Genomic DNA, 21,767 nt, shown 5'->3' on the forward strand with positions numbered 1-21,767 from the left:
ACCCAGGATCAGTTCCCAGCATCCTAGTGTATCACTGTGCCATTTGGAATATTATTATTTATCTGAGTTAACCAAAAAGATAACAAAACCTATGCGGTGATTTGAGGTTTTTTTTTTGTTTGGTTTGGTTTGGTTTTTTTTTTAACATATCATATTTATTCAATTAAAGTTGTCTAAATAAAATCACATGAGCTTTACCTTAAACCCACCAAAACCTGAACCTGTTCTTGTTGCTATATAAACAACAGTATTTCTTTTCAAATGAAAGTCCCAAATGCTACTATGTGTGCTCAAAAATTTAAAGATTGTACAATGGCTTCAGCTAATTTTTAAGGAAGAGACTAGAATTACTAGGAACAAGGAGGAAAATGGGGCACTCTAATATACCTTGCTACATAGATGTGGAAGCTGATTAAGTCTGATTTTTAAGATGCTGAATTTCACAGTTTCACACTTGAAGAGACATACAAGAAAAAACATGACAGCTTTAACAAAGAGTCCTCATATGTGTAAAAATCCTGTCAATCTGATATATTTTTCCAACATGAACTTAAACTGACACCTTTTACACAAGGACTAATGCTTGAGAATAATTACTGAAAGAAAATTCATTAACACTGTCACTCATTAGTAGTATTAAGACAAAATGGTAAATGCTGATCTATAGCTGTCAACATAAATTAAATGCATAGTTACTTTTTATAACATGGAAGAATATGTCCTAACCCAGAAAATTACACCATCTCACTATGCTTTCCCAGCAAGCTCATTAGTAAATTTCTGTTGCTGAAAAGAACATTCATTCCATACATTTCATTCCAGATATTGTCAGCATTCCCTTAAAGTCCCACAACTACAAGTCAAGTGTAGTAGGTGCAGAAAACTTATATGCAGCTTATATATAACTATACACCAGTTTCTTTTGGTCTGTTTTGTTATTAAAGAACACTGCTCACAGTGCCCTTGGAAGCATGAGCCAATCTCGCCCAACACCTCTCTGCTTTTCTGCTTTGCATGCGGATCTTGCTTGCCTAAGGGAACACTGTTTCAGTTCAGAAAGGCTTAATGCCTCATCTCTGAGCTCCACTGTTTCCTATCTATAGCTAACAGGTCACATAAGCCTTTAAAAGGTCCTTGAAATCCTCTCCAGTGCAATCATGCTTCCTCCTAATCCATTCCAGTTGCCAAGCAGTAATTTCTTGGGCATTCATTCATCTCCTATTCAAAGGGTACATTTTAGCCTTGGAGCCATTCACTCCTCCTGCTGCAACAAACACTTATTCACCACCATGCAAAGATGTTGCTAGTCAGTTAGTCAGGCCACCCTCCTTGGAGATGGGTGTAGTGGTGCCTCTGCTCAATTTCTCTGAGTCTGCAACAGTTTAAATCCCCACATATTGTCTACATATTCACAGGAGCATTACAATCTTTTAATTTTTGAAACGGTGAATAAAGTCTCAACAGTTCAAAGCATTATAGTTTAATAATTTCCTGTGTCATTTAAAGGGAAGTCGTAAATAAAAATAACCTCATCTAATGGTTTTCATCCATAAATTTCATAGAGGAGCAGTCAAACTGTCTTTATTTCAAAGACTTTAAGAAATAAAGGCATAAAGAGGTAAACAAAACTACCTGGCCAGGTCAGATAGAACACTAGCACAAAGTCTATTTCTCCTGAGCCAGGACATCAGTGACCTATCATGGACCTAACTGTATGGCCATAAACAGTTTTCAGTTAACTGAAAAATTGCACTGCTCTCACGCTCTGTATTTTTTAACTTCTCTATTTACTGAAATCTAGCGATAAATCAGCATATGAAGAGACAACTGCAAAGACTTCCAGAATTAGTATAAATTTTCCTCCTAACTGACGTAGCATATATACTTATTAAGTCTGAAAAACAAAGGAATAGAAATTCTCAATTGATCAAGAGTCTCGCAATGATGAAACAAAGTATTTATCAACACAGAAGTGTCTCCCATGCACCACTGACAGTTCTTCCAAGAGGAAGCCAAAAGAGAAGCATACTAGGTGTGCTCTACCTTCCTGACCAGTTTCCTCTGACAAGAGAACATGGAATATTATATATTCTTTACTACTACAGAACACAACCTAAGTTAACGTGATGGTAGGCACTGATCTGGAACAAATACTCTGTGTGCAGAAACAATTAGACAGGCACATGCCCACTCATTATAATAAAACATCTGGAAAGGACCTCAGATAAGGAGATGCACTGATGTTATCATGGGCTGATTGTGTGTAAATTTGGCAGAATGTCTAAATGTTTTCAAAGACATAAAACTGCTTCAAAGTTCTAGGCTGGCTTGGACAAAGGCAGATACATATTCATGAGTCAAGAAGCTTGATTAAAAATAAAACCTTTAGTAAAAGGTTACTCCAATAAACGTCACTGCTTCTAGCATCAATCCATCAAAACCTGGCATTAAAAATGAAATTATAATGTAATGTATGGCTATTACATAATAACTACCCACAGAAGTTTGCCTGTGGCTACTGCTGTGTCCAGTTTATACATAGCATTATCTTTAGGATTAACATTACATAACAGTATGAGATGGTATTTTACCTGTGCACATAATGCAGCTCATGTATGGAATGTATAGCAAGCACCATTTCACCAATGTAGAACCTAGCCATATCTTCAGGAAGTTTGTCTTCAAACTTACTGAGAAGTGTCAGCAAGTCACCACCAACATAGTAGTCCATTACTAGATACTGAAAAAGGAGAAATAAAGCTGTTAAGTACTGAGAGACAGGAAGAAAAAAACTATAGCTAAGAAAAGTACTTGATGCAGCTTTGTCTAAAATATACATTTCATTCCTACTTTTAGTTATGATATCATTTCAATAGTACTACTTGTTTCAAAAGTGGGACTATCTTCACTCATCTTGGCACAAGACACATCATGGATGCAGAACATGGCTGGAGGAGGTTGACTGCACTACACATCAGGGATGCCCATGACAAGGCAGAAGCACTGTCAAGCCAGAGGCACTGCAGTAGTGGGAAACTTAAAAATAAAAGTCTGATGCTCTTTTGACCACATTTAATTGAAAAAGGAAACAGCACCCTAGGCCAGTCAGCCAGTTTCCTATCCATAGAAATCAGTAACACGTAGAGGCAATGGGAAAGGACTCAGACTTTCTATTTCTTCCTCATACCACAAAACAGGGATTATATTTTACTTATTTCCTAGCAACATGCACCTAAATCCAGATCATCACTTCAAGTGTAATGACTTTATCTGGTGTCATCAGTCTTGAGCCATTTTGTTCTATACTTTCCAGGGTCCTTTGATACATGGTTTTAGAAATAACTTTGCTTATTCTAGAATAACTTTCCAAAGCAGTCATTTTTCTCCACAAATTAAAGCAACCTGCAATTCACTGTTTCTGTAGCAGACTCACCTTCCACAAGGAAAGAAAATTAAACAAGACAGGAACTCACAGGAACATAAAATGCAGTACTAACCATTTCCTCACTATCTTTTGGCTTAAAAGAAAAACTCTGACAGGCATAAGCTTTGATATTTTTTTCCATATTATTCAAACTACAGCTTAATCTGATAGGCAAATTTTCTCATGCATGTTGAAATCAATCAGTTCATATTGCACAACCCATCAAGGAATGTTAAACACGTGTTGAGACACTGTAGCTACACAATTATTACATTAGAAAACAAAAGGCTACAGACAAGAACCATCAATCTTTTAAAAGGGATATTGTTTTCAAGTATTTTCTCTAAAATTTAAATACAAGAGACCCTGAAGAGACTTCTGTGGGAGCTGAAATAGCCTGATGTCAAGGAGACGAGGTAATGCACTTCCCTCAGCTCCCACAGCGTTCATAACACAGCAAGAATTCAGCTGACCCATGAAATGAGGCACTTGGAACCAAGAAAGATGGAAGACCACTTCCATTATAAAGCAAAATTTCACTCATCTTCCAATTTATAATGATTTTCTTGCCAGGAGACACTTCTCCTTTCACAAGGGCTCAATATAAAAGGTGTTAAAGCACTGAAACCTCAAGGTATTACACTCTTTCAGGGAAGTGACTACATCAAACAGGGGGAGAGTAGTTGGAAATCAAAGGTAAAAAATATACCTAAATGTTCTCATGAATACTCAGAAACCTTTAAGAGGCTGACAGTACACAAACACACATATAACCTTCTTCATACACGAGAACGGGAGAGAAAGTCTTTCTGGTAAAACTCAAGAAGACAAGATATGAACCTGGAACTGATTAAGAATTTCAGGTCACATAACTGTTTCTAATATCCATACTCTCTATGTTTTATCAACACTGTTTCTGACTTCAGCAAAAATACCAAATAACTTGACAAAAACTGTCTCTACAAAAAGCAGTCCAGGAACCAGAAAAAAAGCCATGCTAGCACTGCCATGTAATGACATGTAAGAGGAGGCTGCTTAGAAAACACTACTACATAGTGTATTTGCTTCTAAGAGATTTTAAACCTACAGAAGCAGAACCAGAAAATACATATAATTTTTTTTAACTTTATGTTACTTGCTTAAATCTAAGTTCTGCATCATCACATGTTCTAATATGAAATAGAGGGAATAAAACTCCAATTATTTCTAGACTCTGCAAGGGCAGCTACTATTTTATTATTTTAGCATCTTATTTTCTGTCCCACTCTGAGCCCTTTATCATGTAGCCAAAATAAGATGGCAAAGCCTTCGGTGTAGAAAGACACCAGTGTTCTCACTACTCTTCATAGTTAACCTTATCTGGTTTTGCACTTCAAAATCATTAGCTATAAAGCACCAACATCACCAGGAGCAGAAAGAAATGAGAACTTTCTTTATCAGAGGACCAATGCCCAGTGAACCTAGGAGAATCAACCTCTGTTCTTGTTTTATTTTCCATTTTGCATTCCATTTTACATTGCATTCCAAGGATCAAGGATGAACAGCACAGCTAAAAAGTAAACCAAATCTGCTCAGGTTCTGTAACGTGGCAGCACTCCCCCAGAGCGTGGCAACATGCAGCTACAAACTTCTTCATGTGGAACAGAGAACTGAAGAGAGATCTTTCACCTCCTGGACAAATGAACCATGAAGATGGTATGGAAGAGAACCTTCTGTTCAGTTTTTTTTGGATGAAAGCCTCTTCTTGATGTGTTTCACCTTCTCTTACACATAATTTACAATAGTGTGACTGAGATGGGGATACTCCATCTGTGAGCATCACACATTTACATTTACATGAGATGGATGCTGAGTAACAGACTAAATTGGAAGGCAGTGTCTCAGCACATGCACAACCAGACCTCAGGCAAGCTGGGAATCTGCTGACTTTGTCAGGCAGAGCTGTTGCTTTCTTAGATACTGTATCTTAAATTAGATGCTAGATGTCCAAATTCTGCACTCAACTGAAACTTCAACATCTAAATGCCTTCAGAAACTTGGGGAAAATAAATGTATTATACTGCTATGGGTAGCTTAGAACAGATTTGTATAGAATGATATTCGCAACACTAGATCTCTCTCTGTAATGCCATTTCTACTCCTTGCTATCTTACACAGCTAACAATTTTTTCTTAGGTAGCTCCATTCCTAGAAACTACTTGGAAATACTAAATTATAAGAGTGGAAATACTATATTATAAAATGTCTTGGGTTATTTTTATGCAAGTCTAAAGGTTTTTTGGTTCTGAGGGAATTTCAAATTATGAGCTACATCCATGAGGAAGTACCAGTGGTAACTGAACTGAGAGCTTGAAGATCTGGATCTTCCACAGAGCACTCAGTGGAAATACCCTATAAATGAGGGTCTAGGATCCGACTACTTATTTGCTTGCAATGCCCTTGTTATACTGAAAATACCTGTAACAAGATGGTCAAGCTAATTTGCTTTGTTTGAGCATCTGTGAAAAAGTTTGATTATTTAGCAATTCTATAATATGCTCACCTCCTGAATTAATTTACAGAAATTTATCAATACATTTTTTCTTATTCATAATCATGACTTGCTGCTGTGGTACTATCTAAAAAAATGTTAAGAAGGTAAAAACTTTCACACTACTATGTCAGTTGTTTGAGAAATAGTAGGTTTGCAAACCCAGCCTGAAGTAAGCACATGGAAGCAGTGTGGCTCAGGATACTGCAGTATGTTGGGGCTTCACTGACTTTGCTCCTTACCAGCACTCTCCTGACTTCTGTGAATAATGTAAACATAGCTTATTTCACAGTTCTAGTAACCCATAATTAAAAGTGTAATGGGAGTATTGACTTTCTTCATAAACAGTTCCTAAACTATCTCAAACTACTGAGACAATCAATCTGCTGATTAAAAAACATAGTTTAGGTAAATACTTTCAAGAAACAGGTTTTTTACTCCTAAGGCTTTTAACATATCAATTTAATAAGTTTTTGAAATGAAATTTTAAAGTACTTTTGCCATTTTAAAACAAAATCTTGCTTCAAAAGACATTCAGAAAGTTAAAATAAAAATATTTCTTAACTTTCACAGAATTAACACCTCTCAAATTATCTACTTCCAATGTTATACAAGACATCAAACTTAAGCATAATATATTTTATGCAAGGGAGATTAGTTATTTTAAGGTGCTTACACAAACCCCTATATACTATATTACCACAGGACTTTCTCACTCTCCTGGAGTTACAGTCATCCCTTTGAAGTATTTCTTTACAGAGAGCAAGAATGTTGAAACAGTGCCTCAAGGCATGAGGTGGACCGATTTATAGCACCAATATCCTTAAATGTACAAAAAAACACAGTTCTTCCATAAACTGAATCTTTTATTCACTGATGAATCAAACATACCAAATAGTTCTCATCTTGGAAGGCATAGTGCAATGTAGTAATCCACTGACAATCTCCATTCACCAAGACATTTCTCTCTTCTCGGAAGCAAGCTGTCTAAAGGAAGAGATGGAAAAAAGCCATCATCAGCATCCATCAGTAGCTTTCACAAGATCAATATATATGGACAATTTATAGGATTATTTAAAATTACTGAACAATTTATTGGAATTCAGTCTGCAGAAGTGACAAACCAGGGAATCTCTGCAGGCTTGTAGTCAGGCATTCAATCACTCTAATCCTGACTGTGACCTTAAGAAAACCCCACAAAGCAACCAACATAAAGTGACCCCCCCCCACCTCACACCCCCCCCCGCCCCCCCAGCTACCAAAAAGTCCACAAACCAATTTGAGTCAACACTGAATCTTTGTTCCATAATGTATGTTTAAAAGCCAGAAAAACGATAACCTGTCACTTCAATCTGTAGCAGAAAGATAACAGCTCTAGGAAACTAAGTCTGGTTCTTCTGAAAAAGACCTTTGTGAAAATAGTTTCACGTATACTTTTCTTATTTTACAGTTCCAGTTCCAGACATTACCAATACATGACAGGAAATAACCATATTTTACTATTACTGTCTTATCTTTGTCCAGTATAACACATTTTCATTTTCAATAATTTTGCCCTACTTCAAATAGCCCTGTGCAACACTTCAGAGAAGCAAGCTGTGTAACAGGTTTTTTTAGCAACTTTACATAAAACCAACTTTCATAAACTTCAAGCGAGTCCTTCTTAATAAAAATATATTAATGTTTTTATTGGATCAGGTATATGAAGATGCAGACCTTGGGACTCTTTCATGACTCTCAGTTCAGAGACACATTATCAGGGTATTCAGCAGCAGCAGCAGCAAAGTGCTTATGTTTTGGATAATAACTGACTTTTTTTGGTCATAGCCAGTTGTCCAGATGTCTTAGAAAATGTACTATGGAAGGAACATCCCTGGGAAGCCCAAGCCTTGCCATATGCTGACTGCATCTTATAAAGGATTCTCAACTATTTTTTCTCCCTAAGGAAGCAAAAGCCAATTTACATTTTTACTGAAGATGACCATGCTGTAGCCACGTTGTAAAGTTAGTGATTATTGGTGCAAAGAGCTGTGAATTTTAATTAAATGTTAACTGAGAGTGGTTTAACGGTTTATGAATGCAAGGCCAAAGTATCACTCTTCAAAAAGCTTGGCAGCAACAGCAGCTCGTAAGTAATCCTATCCCCTGCCCGCAGAACCAGAGCCCAGCACTTCTCAGCTCCTCTGGCACCACAATGCAAGGGGGCTGCCAACACAGAAAAGCAGTTTGTTTCTTTTCAAAGACATCAGTCCCTTGATCCAGTTCACTTGCAGCCTCAAATAGCGAGGGAATGTTGTGAACACTTCAAAACCAGCAATGGTGCTGAACACTTCGCATCATGATTCAAAGTAAAAAACTTTCCTTTTCTGCTTACACTAGTTTAAAAGGCCCTGAGATGTGTCTTGGAAAAGCCTGACAGGCTCCCTAATCAGCCAGTCACGACTTAGTTGGAACTGTCACCAGCAACACTAACAACGATGTATTTTACTGTCAGAACAACGAATACAAATGGTCCACCTCATCAATATAAATAGAATGCCTATTTTTGTTTGCAAACCATTTAGGGATGTCAGTTTATATTCACTAATCTTTGTTTTAGTGGCTTCTGACTATGTTGGGTTCTTTTAATTTTTTTGGTTTTATTTGCAGATAGTACACAAATAAGAAGTGTTTATATAACTTCTTGCAATGCTTAGTAAGTCATAAAATGCTTTGTATTTTAACTCATAAAACAAACATAAACCCTTATAACAATATGCTTCTTAGACCACTCGTACAGAGGATAGTAAGAGACCTGAATTCTGCTGGCCAGTGGAACTGCCCAGTTAAGAGGCAGGCTTCATTTTAAAAACTAACAAGTTTTCCACATTTGGGACATTTTAGCACCCAGATGTTTTATAAACTTGACATGCAAGTTACAAAGTCTTGCTTATCCAGAAAAGCCAAATCAAGCGAGCTAACCAAACAGGAAAAGACAAAAGAGCCCAGCAGAGAAGATATTTCATTTATTGTTCTTTGTAGGTGGGGAAAATCAGCAGAAAGAAATTCACTGTTATTTGTCCTAAGTGTGTATTGGGAAACTTCTTGCTCATTATATCTCATTCCTGGTGAATAACCCTCTTCCACCTCTTGCCCTCTTACCTGAGAGCGTAAGAGGAGTTAGTCTCATAATTTGAAGACAATTTGTAAACATCTGTCTCAGGACATATCTGCATGTGGAAGTTGCAGTTACTTAGGCAGGCCATTTAACTAAGTCACTTTAAAAATGACTGAAATAAGCCAGCACAGCTGTATTTCCATCAGAGTTTGGAAACCCCCTACAAGCATTTGGGTTTAAAACAATTCAGTACTGACCAATGAATTTACCTAACAGAAACCTGTGTAGAAAGAGCACCAAATTTTCTCCATACAGGGCAAGACTTAATGCAAACTGCTGGTGTAGCACATCCAGGAGCATAATATCTCCTGACTGCTTGTGAAGAGGAGCATGGAGAGATGGATGGAGTGTGACTGAATCAGGCAAACGCATCGGTGAAGAAGGGCTTAACAAGAGAGAGGAGAATTACTCACTGGAAAAGAGCTGGCAGTGACTCACTGAAAGGAAGGGAGGGACTAGGAAGACTGGGCTGGGGGGAGGAGGTGTCAGGAAAGGGACAGAAGAATGGGCCAGGGAAGGGTCAAGCAGGCTCAGTCCTCAGCAAACAGCTCACTTTCCTGCCCTAAAAACCTGCTACAAGTACTACATGTACTGCATGTACCCCCTCAACCTATTACTTATTTATCTGCTGATTTACCTAATACTACATTTGCCATAAGGTCTTCCTCTACATTGCAAGAGTAGGTATTCTAGAACTACACCACTTCCCATGGCATATTCTCAGCAGGTCCTTCCCTAATCTGTGAAGTACCCATTCACATTTTACCTACTGTGTTGCAATAATATACATCTCCTTTTACCAAAAATTCCCCTTTTATTAACACATTTCATTTTCTAATCTGAATCTGTGATTCCAAAGTATTTAGTTATAGTTTTCACCACTTATATAGACCCTGTCACAAACTGTAGGATGAAAAGCTCCTTAATGGATGCTTTCTGAATGCAAGAGAAAAGACCTTTTCATAATGTTTTTGTATACAGCTGTGAATGTTGCAGTAGCACCAATCTCAGCTTTCATGTCTTTAACTTGCTTTTATTGTAAACAAAAATCTGGCCAATAAATTCAGGGTAAGAACTAGGGCAGACTGTCTGGTAAACGAACAAACAGTAACGCTGAGAACAACAGATGCCTGGAAGGGACTGTCAGACTTGATTGCATTAAAGCAGCTTAAGGAAAAAAAGAAAAAAGAATGAAGCTCCTATGCTCATGAAATAATTCTTCCTAATCTGGAAGAGCTTCAATATAATTTTCCTAATGCCATTTTAAAAATTCTCTGCATTAGAGAACCGTATTACTTACCTCTGCCCTTTTAAGCATTTCCCATTTATTTAGAATTTTCATCGCATAAATGCGTTCTGTACACTTCATTTTAACAACTGCAACCTGAAATAATAAGATATCTTTAGTTAACAAAAACATGGTTAGAAAAACACAATGTTTAAACAGTTTAATACAAGCAAAATATTAGCAAAATAAGTTACTAAGGAGTCACCAGTGATCTGCTCCCACACTGATAAATTACAGTGGGACTTTGCTCCTGTATTTCTCCTACATTACTCCTATATACTTGATGCACAGCACACTATAGGTGGTCAAGTGCTCGTGATCAAGTACACAGAGGATGATGGAGGAGAAGGATAAAGCTTTTCATATGAAGATGTGTAGTAAAGCTGCATTGTCTGCCAAGAACAAGTGATGCTTGTACACCATATCTTCAGCCAATGAGGCAACATTTAAAAAGTCAGCCTCCAAAAACAAGGAGGGCTGCTGTCAATAGAAATACACTACATTTGGCTAATTTGTTTTTGTGCTTCAGGTTTCAGAAACTTTAAAGATGTTTACAAATTAACATGCTTCTGTATACTCTATGTATACTTCTGTATACTCTATGTAAGCTAAAAAGAAACAAAACCAGAATTCATTTACTTATTCATCATTTTGCTTGAAGCATTTTACTATGCATCTTGTGTATTAGACTTGCTCAGACTGGTCTGTTATGAACAGCAGTTGTGCACATAGCTGTACAGTGGAAGAAAACACAGAATACTGAAACTTCAAGGCTTAGGAATGCAAAGACTTTATTTTGACCCAGACTTGTATTTTGAAAGACCAAAACTAATTCTTTTTTGTAGTAAAGCCATCATTTCCACAAAATTCTTCCAGCTGGCAAAGAAAAACAGGCATCATGACTATGACAGCAACATTTTCACAGGACTATACATGGTCTGCTTGAATATTTCTCCTGCCTCTAGGCTTCTCTTATTTCAGAAGTAAAAACCACCTAGCTTTCATAGCTTTTATCAGAGCTCTAAATAACTGTGGGGAAAATAACTAATCACATCAGCTTGCCTCTTTCTGTTGTTTAAAAACTCTCTTCTCCTTAAAGATTTCAGGAGCTGCAGCATCTCTAAGAGGACACTAAGTATGGAACAAAGTTGGAATAATGTGCCAAGCAGAACAACACTATGGTTAGAAGTCCTCATGAGTGAACAGGGAAATATAATACCTCACTGCACCTAACCATTAAAGATGAAGGATAGGAGGACAATGCTCCTCCAGTAACACCAGAATGGGATATTCACACTTAGACACCTGACTCTGCAGATGCGTGCCCACCCCTCAGTGTATGAAGCTCCTACTCACCAGGCTCATCTGAACACAAGGTTCTTTGGGACATGTGAAACCCTTCAACACTGACTTTCAGTAATGCCTAAAAGACTGAGCATTATTCCTGTCCTCGTCACAGGGCTGCAGTTGAAAGCCATTGCAACAACCTCTCTGCACACCCTTAAATGAATTACTTGCCTGATACAGCTGAAGGCAAGCTGGAAGTCAAAGTGCACATTAAAAGCTTTGGGAAACTGCAAGATGCTGACACTACCTGATATACGTTTTAAAATGTTCCATACAGAACACGATGAGTCAGGAAATACTCCCATCTCCATTGAAGGGACAGACCAAACTGAGCACGTAGGAACAAAAGCTACGAGGCAGAAGTAATTTGCAAGCATAGCTCTGCAAGCCCTGAAGTAGCAATATTCAGGTTTCATTACACCACAACACTAGAACTGCTCAGCCATTTAAGTACAAATACGGTGTACAAATCAGAACCCAGATATGCATCTACTGCACTTTATCTAAGGCCATCACTGTCTGAAAGTACTGCAGGCTAACAGAAGCTTGAAGTGTGCTCAGCTGCCGAGGAGTGACATGATCCTGGCATCACGGAGGACATGCACAGCTAAGAAGCTTTGCAAACCTCAGTACAGAAAGTGGTGAACACTTTCAAGTGAACACTTGCAAGCCTGGACAAAGGAAAAAAAAAAGAAAAAAGGAAGTCGAATCTGCAGTTATTTAGCAGTTCCCCAGTTGCTATCTATATCAGTGCTATCTATTTGCAATTGAAAGGACTGTTTAAAAAAAGCCCAATTTAAACTTTGTGGAGGAAGAGAATTGTCTTTTGTGGAAGAAAAATTGGAATGAATAAAAGGGAAGTTGACTCATATTTTCACAATATGTGGTTATCGAGTTATGGCACCAGTAAACACACCACTGCTTTGGTTTGAAGGGGAATGGTGGGAAAGCTTCTTGTCTCAGCAGAAAATTAATGTAGCCATAAACCAAAATGGGTAATTCCTCAATAATTTAGTCTCTGAAAAGAAAGCTGAAAGGTGCAGAACATGCCTCACAGGAGTAACAGAACTCTGGCCTGATTAGACCTGACTCCTCAGAAATGAAAAACCCAAACCTCATTGATTTCTGAACAAAGCCCAGGGAAGCACAGGCTAAATGATATCTTTGTAAACTCTTGCTATTATAAGCAAGAATATTGTTCCAATATTGTAAAAAATTACTACACCTTCTTTGTTCCATTGAACAGCCCAGCATTTCCTCAGCTTAGCCTTCTTTTACTTTCTTCATCAGGTGGCAGTATTTCTATGGCTACATTTGTCATGCAATGTTTTGGCTGCTTCTGAGATGCTGTGGTGCTGTTTTCTCTCATTTTGTATTAATTCCTATCTATCTGGCTTACCTCAAATTCAATTACAATAACCACCCTGACCACTTTGCAAGATCAAAACAAAACCTCTGACATTGCAATTCTGGAACCATGCAAGATGTCAGGTTTTAAATATGATGGCTCCTATACAACATACCAATCCACCAAATCTACTAATATAAGAAAAAGTATTTGGTGTTCAGACTGCTCATGTTATGCACAGACTGTAAAAGACCAGGATTTAATTTTGATGCTCACTCTTCACTTCCAAGGCTACTACAACTTATGCTGTGATAGAAGTTAATAAAAAAGTATGCTAGGGATAAAGAAAGGGAAAAAAAAAAGGGACAAGCAGAGGTAGAAAATAGCTTCTGAAGAAAAAATTGAATAACATAAAACTTTGCAGGCCTGGAAGAGGTAACAGCTATGACAGGCAAAATGTTGTGGAGAAGATGAATAGAGAGCAATTATTTGCTGTTTCTCATGACAGAGAAAACGAAAAACATCAAATAAAGTTAAAAGGTAGCAAGATTAAGGAAGTATTATTGTCATACAACAATTCTGGAACTCAGACACAGGCTGCTGTCTATACCTAAGTATTCAGAAAGCATTTAAGTACATGCTTAATATCTGAGCAGGAGATGTAGCAGAAGTCTCAGAGACTTCTGACTGCTGATACAGGTGTGGTTAGGCAGTCCCTGTACCCTCGGCTGCTGGAAGGGAGGAAGAGTTCAGTCCTGCTCTGGCCTTGGACTTTTCCAACACCTACCCCCAGCCAAAGAGTTGGGATGTGGGCTAATTACTCCACACATCTTTGACCCAGAACTGTATCAAATTAAGAAAATTAAAACTTGCATCTCATTGTGCTAGGTTGGAATGGAGAACTTGCAACATTCGCAGAGGTTTGGTAGAGGTCCAGGTGATTCTGTTTTATCAAGTTGTAAAACACTGGTAAGGAAAAATTCCAGCTGCAGGGGTTCCCCACCACTGCTGTGCCTATGGATTTGAGCTGTCACCAGCTGATTTGAGTCACTGTCGTGCCCAAAATTCATGGCAACTGTGACAATGCAATAAAGATCTCAAGGACCTCAGAAAACTTAATGAATCCCACGGCCTACACTTCAACCAACTTAACACATTAATGTAAAAAAAATAATGTATGAGAACAGGGCCTAAAGTGTAAGTGAGAGTTAGTTGTGGCAACTACACACCACAACACCCTATCAGAATTTCTGCCATTCATTTTCTTCCAGTAATTTTTGCTTCAAAGCTCTGTTTCACTTGCATTGCAGTCAAATACAAATGGAACCAAGATAGCTAACATAACATTTTTAGACTTTGGCAAGAGCTAGTATTTTGCTTCTTGAATTTTTTACAGAAGTATTTTGTTTCTCTTCAAAAGCCACTTGATATTGACATTTAGGGTTGCAATGTGCAAAGCCAACCTAGACCAAGTTCCAACTTTCCTCATGACCTGATGAAATCTACAGGGTGGGAATACGAGCCAAATCACCCTCTACAAACACGACAGAACTTCCCACCACTGTACTCTGCCCTTTGAGTGACACGATCAACATCAGTAAGCAGTATCAAGTTACAAATATTCTTTATGTAAACAATAAGCCTGGCATAAGAAACCACAGAAATATAAATGCAAGACTGGATTTCCAGAAAACAATTAAGATGGCTAACAAACAGACTTTATACCAGAAAGTTTATAAATTCTTTGATGTTCAACTTCTTGAAAAACCATTCTGGGATTAGTTTCAAACCAAAGATAAAAAAGCCACCTCACTATTCATGCTTGTGGTATGTTAAACTTTTAGGTAACACTTATCCTCAAAGATAGGACCTTCAAGGATAAGGTGAAACTCAAATGCAGAAAGTTCTCAGCTAAAAAGAACAACATGGACATACAGGTGACAATCCTTGTGCAATCAACTCATAATGACAGGCAGTTAAGAAAAAGGCAAACACTGGAAGTCAGGGGCAGATACACACCACTAGGGAGGGGTAAACATTACTGCCTTGCAGAAATACAAACTCACTGGAAACTCCACACACAGCCACACCCCAGAGAAATAAACTTTATCTGGAGCAGGTGTGACGGAGGACTGCAGAGGTGACGGAACTCAAGAGCCTCTCCTACTACCGTGGGAATGGAAAAAGCCTTGCTGGTTAAAAAAAAAATAATAAAAAAAATGTGGGTATGATTGCTACGTACAAATAAAAGTGGAATGAAAGACATCAATAATAAGGATGATAAATGTTCTGCAGAGGCAGTAAAACTACATGGATAAAGCAGTGTAAAATACCATGATTTAACCTTTGGCTGGAACTTGGAAAGCCTTTAGACATCTGAGTAGAGATTTTGGATGAGCCTTTCAATCAGGAGAAGAGACAAAATGTCATTTCAGATGTAAACAATTTATCCATAATATCTTATTACCAGATTCAGTCACTCAATTAAAGCTTACATATGCCACTTTTACTCCACTATTTCTGTCTCATACTAGTGATACTTTGGACACTAGCTACTGAAAAAACACAGCAGGAATTGCCTCATCCTCCCAATACTTCTGGATATGAAAAGTCTTTGATATATGGCTCATTAGTTAACAGTTTTAATACTGCATCTTTGAGAAAAACTGGTCTGGACTGCTCCCTCCAGTTTTTTAATGTCTATTTTACATTTAAAATGAGCAACCAGAGTGTACACATTTCCAAAGCAAAATCATTTTTTGAACACAGTGTGGATCTTCATGTCATGCAAACAAGAAATTGCTTACAAATGCCAGCCAGAAAGGTTCTGCAAATAAAGAATAAAAGCCCCAAATAACACCTAAGCTCTTCCTCGGCAACTGGGGGGATTGAAGAGACAAATGCCTGGTCTCTCAGGGGCACTACAACGAATTGTGTCTCTCCAGCTCCTTGCAACCTGCCTGTCACCATAGTAACTTGGTGCAGCCATACAAACAGACGCTGATCTGGAGAGGACTAAGATAGTAACCAGCTCTTTTGAAGCTTTTTCAAAACAAAGCAGCTTCTTCCTTCATCAATTTCCACAGCAGAAAATAGCTTTATTTGATTTTCTTTTTTTTTTTTTTTTTTTTTTTTTTTTTTTTTTTGTGAAGAACAGATTGTGGTAAAGCAAAGCTAATTAAATACTTCTTCTGCATCACATTTGGAACACTTGGACTCCATCTGAATAGCTGGATGAAAAGTGTCCTAACATTGTGTGCAATACTTAGGAATTCTGTTAATCTACAACACAGGAAGACGTAGCCCCTGTTGGGTACCTAATTCCAATCACCAAAGCTTCTGAATAGGTGAAACAGACTTAATTGCAGTCTGTAGGCTCACTGTGCCCCAGGTTAATTGCCAGAACTGCATAGAAACATTCAACACAGTTCTCCATCACATTGCCACGCACAACTGCCTGAAGGAAGTTTTGCACACTGATGTTGAGTTTCACTTGCACCCTCAGCCAGTCTCTCTCATTAGGAGCCAGAGAATTTATCAGAAACCCATGGCACATGGGGGATCAGCCTTGTTCTATGAAACATTATTTACATTCATAGAATCACAGAATGGTTAGGGTTGGAAGAGACCTTAAAGATGATTACAACCCAACTCCCCCTGCATGGGCAGGGACACTTCCCACTAGACTTTTCTTTGGGAAACAGATTTATATGGCTGTTGATTCCAGCTAAGACTCTGACTAAGCATCCTGGGTCGAGGTGACATGTCCTAAACACTACACAGATCAAGTCTGTACACAACAACATTTATATAAAAAGGTATTTCTAATCCATCCAGAGCAGGAATACTTAGCTGGGGCACATTAAGAGTTTTAGTTATTTTTGTCCTATCCAAGATCAAGCAGTTCCACCCTTCCGCAGCAACTGCAGTTAAGTGCTGCTCATTCAAGAAATTTTTGCTAACAAACAAGGGAAGGAAAACAATTTTTTTCGGTTCCATGCTGCCAAATTTCCAGAAGGTGTCAGCTACATTATACAATCCAATTCTTCAAAGAAGGTACATCTTGACATGGTTCTTCTTTCAGTGACTGCTCTTCATTGAAATGTGTAATTCTACAGCAAGGCTCCTAAATGGTCCTTTACACAAAATGAGGAAAAGTGATGTTAAAGACTTACAAGTACATTACTAAGTGGTCAGATGAAGCTTACAAAGGAGCCAGTGCAAGTGTTTAGAGCCAGACAGTCCCCATATACGGGATCCTTCTATTCCTCTCACCACACTGTAGCACTAGGAGGTGCATGCTGAGGCAAACACCAAGCACACAGAAGGTACTTCCTAGGCTGGAGTGAAGTTCTCAGGCAGGCCCAATCCCTGCAGAGCTTCTCAGGATGCTGTTTTCCTTCAAGTAAAGTTCCACAGCATTTCTAGACAGAAGGCATAGTCAGGCACATGCAAACTTCAAGCCATAAGTGAGCTTGGGTTTGTTGTTTTGGTGTTGTTTTTTAAGGGCCTAGACGCTGGAGGATTTTTCCATGCTATGATTATATTCTTCAAATCTTCTCCCACAGTATGTGTATTTTTGCTAGTTAACAAAAAACTTCACCATATACAACACATTCGTTCTTGTCTACAAAGACAGACTTCTACATTAATTTTACTAATAGAAATCAGAATTAAGATTGCATGAAACCATTTTAGTTCTGATTTTATTTTAGAATTAAAAAAAAATATTATTAATGTTACCAGTCATGGAGGCTGTTCCTCTGCAAATGAGCTATCTGTCTATATGACCCATAAAAAAGAAAGACTGAACATTAAAGCAATCACAAAAATGTTCCACCCAGCTGGGTATACACCCAGGTGAATACACAGCAGGAGACAGGGAAGAGCCGTGAGTAGTTTATCTTTCTCACAGCCAGCATTTCAAATAACATTCTCTTCTGACATACATGCAAAAACATTTCAAATTTTTCTTCATAACTCAAAAAAAATTAAACTATGTTCTCAAGCCAGAGACTTGAGACTATGGAAGTCAGAGCCTTACATGTCACTGTAAAGGATATTCAGATATTCAGTTTATCCTGCATGCAAAGCACGCTTACTTTATGAAAAAAGCAGAGCTGTGTTTTTTGGCAGGCAGCCTACAGCTCTAGGTTCTGAGCTAAGCAATTCCTGTCCTACTGTAGTATTAAGAACTTTAAGAAACAGTTTTTCTCTTTCTTTCCCAGATCTCCCATGCTATATGAGCTTTCATTCGGGTCATTTTGGATTGCCATTTAGGTTGTTCTCAAATTGCTGGAAAAAGCGTGAAGAACAAAGTTGAGTTCTGCTACTTTGAAAAGAAGAAAGAAAAAGGCACTGGCACGCCAGTACAGATATGTACTGGTGACTGCATCACTCTGCCTTAAATTAGATACTGATTGTGCAGTTGTGTTCACAGGGACAATCTCACATGTGGTATCAATCCTCTCTCTGTCCAAAACCCGTATTTCCTTGGCTTACATACTGTGTGGCAAAACTGACCACTGATCCTGACTAATGACTAATAGCATGCCTTTATTTTCTTTAAGCTATCCTTCTTCAAAGCTACTGATTTATGCAAAAGTTCTTTGGTAAGACTAAAGCTTCTAGCATTCTCAAAAGAGTCCAGAGTAGCTAAATTAAGAAAAGAGCAATGTAGTTTTCATCCTTTTTGAAGTCTGACAGGCTTAGCTGTTCAGTGTTTAATTTAAACTACTTAATTCTAATAGGAATTCATTTAGTTTAATTCTGATTAATTTCTTCATTCATTCTAACAAATATTTTATAGACATCTCCAAGATTTATTTCTAGCAGATAGTTGTGCTGGGTTGGTTTCTTTAAGTAAGAATTAACGAATGATCCCATCAACTAATTTCTAACACAGTACCTATGTATGTATTAACATGCTATGGAAAAATTTCTCTCTCAGATGCCAAAGATTCTATTTTCCTGTTATGGAATGTCAGCCTTTATATAATTAATATTTTATAATGCCTATAATATTTGGCAGTTATAGCAGTGCAGTATACACAAAGGTCGAAGGATTCATTCATAAGCAAAAAGCACAAAATGTTATCTGGCAAATGGGATTAAAGTATAATGAATTTAAAGTCAATCATTCCTGCATAATTTAAACCAATCAAAACATGTCAAGCTGCTACAACTATAAACTAAAATTTAAAAATGAGAATATGAACAAGACAATATGATATTGACAGATTACAAACACCATTGACTTTATGAGCACTCATAGCTCTAACAGAAAGATGACATCAAGATACTTTCTCATTTCACTTCTGTGAAATTTCAGTTCTGCTGAGGGGATGGGATAAAAGAATTGCTGTGCGTAAGTTTCATGCTTTTCCAAATGAAAGAATATGAAAGAATATGAAAGGCATTGATTCAGGCACTCTAAGCACTATTAACACAGGTTTTCACCCACAATTTCTCTCTTATACACCTTAAGATTCTTAATCCAAAGCTAAGAAATATCAACCTAAAACCCAAGTCTCTTGAAGTTAATATAAATACTTCATCTGCTGTTGTACTGAGATTTCCAGTTGGTCAATTCCTTAAGTGGAGAAAAGCATCTTTTTGAAAAAGAACAGAGCAAGTACTATTGAAAACAGTCCTTCCTTATGCTGCGTGAAGGCATTCTCAACACTGTAAGTCACTAAAAAGGGTTTCATTGACCTGAAACCATTTTTGATAGCTACAGCATTCCTAAATCTAGTTCTGAAAAAATCCAGAAACCACTTCTAATCCCACCAAAAGACAAACTGCCAAAACGCTAATCCAAAAGTCTTTAGATATCAGTAGTCACACAGGCACTATAGCAAGTAACTTGGCACAGCAAGACCAGAACAACAGATGAAAGTAGCCTGTGCTGAGCCTTCCCAACTCTACTGTATGCAGTTCAGGAATTTTGCTTCAGAGTCTACCTAGCCTGGTCTCCTGGACCAAACATGCTTTGAAGCTGTTAGGAAAGTCAAACCCAGAGACTGATTCTTACATAGTCCATGAGGCCAGAAACACATTTGGTGCACACCTGGAATGGAGGTTCTGGTTTAGTTTCCCCAAAAAGAAATCCAGCTCATATATAGCAAAAGCATTCTGCATTCTCTTCAAAAGTGTGCTACTGCTTTCAGTCAACATCCTATCAGAGAGATAGACAGTTACCTACTACCGTCTTGATTCTCTGGACTTATAACCTTGGAATTCATAACTTCTCTGCTCAGACCTCTTTTCTGGAGTTGATCTGTAGCTCTCAGCCCATTCTTAGACTTAACATTTTCTTCCCCAATTCTTTGCAGTAACTTGTCTCTGAAAGTCACGTTCAAATAATAGATGCCAGCTAGAAACACACTCAAAGGAAAGGAAACTACCAACTCATCTTCATGCAGTATTTCTACCACCCTACAATAACATTTCCTTTTACGTAACAAATGTTGCAACTCATCAAGTTCAACATCCACTAAAAAGTGAACTTTTGTCTTACAAGTCAAGAAGTTACTATTTTTTTGGACATTTTACTTAAAACTCTAAAGCTCCTTCAGCAGCAATGCTCATGATGATTACACATGAACTACATGTTACCTCACTACATCATTAGATCATGGTACAGATGAAGAGATGTCCGTGTAACATTAATTTCTGTCTTGGGTGTCTACTTTTGTCTAAAGCAGTCTCTGAAATAGCTTAAATGAAGCTATTACTTCACCCACTACTGAGTGCATATACACAAAGAAACCTCATTGCCTTCTGAACCTAGGCTGAGTAGGGTTCTGTTTTTTTTCTAGCTCAGTTTCTGGTCTGCCTGTGATACCTCTGTCCCATATTCAAACCCCACCTGAAAGAGTTTGATGCTCCCAGGGCACACCATGCATGGAAGATAAAGACATTCATCGCACATGGTCTCTCTTGTGGAGACAGCACAAGATGAAGATAATGAAGCACAGCCTTAGCCACAGGCAGCACAAGTTGTAACCAAGTGCTAATGGGTTGAGGTAAGCCCCTAATGGCTGTCACTATATTTGACTTCAGCGTGGCACCTCTTAAAAAGAAGCTTCCTTACAGAAACCTAAGGGTGTTTTTACTTCTAGAAATTCCCTAGTTAATAACCTCTTTAGTTACAGGTACTTAAGTCCTGAAAGGGTTGTGTTTGAGGCTGTCCAGAAGTCTCAGGTATCCTGTGCCTACTGGAGGGGACATGCTCATAAATGCTTCTGCCAGTGGCAAGGCCTATCAGACTTCTGTGACTGATGAGAGTTTCACCAAGCATACTTAGAAGTAATGCTTCAGTCCTGGGTCCCAGGACTCAAAAGTCCTCAAAACACAAGGCGTTCCTATCATACCAGCATGATTCAACTCACTGTCCAAAAAAACAGATCCAGCAGCCTTTGATCTTCAAAGATGACAGGGAACAGCCTTTGAGGCAGCCAAATGTGTCTTTCTGCATTACCAGATCGCTACAGAGACAGGCAGCTGGGTGGAGCAGCCTCTGTGTTCCTACCATAGGAGCAGCCCTGTGTTAAATTATAGCAGCACAGAAGAGTACATATGGCAAGTGGGAGAAGAGATCCCAAATTCAGCTGTGCAGCTGCTAGCTGGGACCACTCTGTTCATGCAAACATTGATGAGACACTTGTTTTG

General features: G+C 38.1%; 1 protein-coding gene across 8 annotated transcripts in view; it reads right to left on the reverse strand.

Moving 5' to 3' along the window:
* The window catches only part of CDC42BPB (CDC42 binding protein kinase beta), an 88,619-nt gene that overhangs the window by 40,221 nt on the left and 26,631 nt on the right, over positions 1 to 21,767 (reverse strand). For all 8 annotated transcript variants that reach the window (XM_030452724.1, XM_030452723.1, XM_030452722.1 and 5 more), the window contains exons 3-5: positions 10,412 to 10,495; positions 6,846 to 6,941; positions 2,592 to 2,740 (exon numbers count right to left, since the gene is read on the reverse strand). In XM_030452724.1, coding sequence (XP_030308584.1) covers positions 2,592 to 2,740; positions 6,846 to 6,941; positions 10,412 to 10,495 — 329 coding nt within the window. The remainder of the gene's footprint in view (positions 1 to 2,591; positions 2,741 to 6,845; positions 6,942 to 10,411; positions 10,496 to 21,767) is intronic.

The sequence above is a fragment of the Calypte anna genome, chromosome 5A (assembly GCF_003957555.1).
Source record: "Calypte anna isolate BGI_N300 chromosome 5A, bCalAnn1_v1.p, whole genome shotgun sequence".
In the NCBI taxonomy this organism is placed as follows: domain Eukaryota; kingdom Metazoa; phylum Chordata; class Aves; order Apodiformes; family Trochilidae; genus Calypte; species Calypte anna.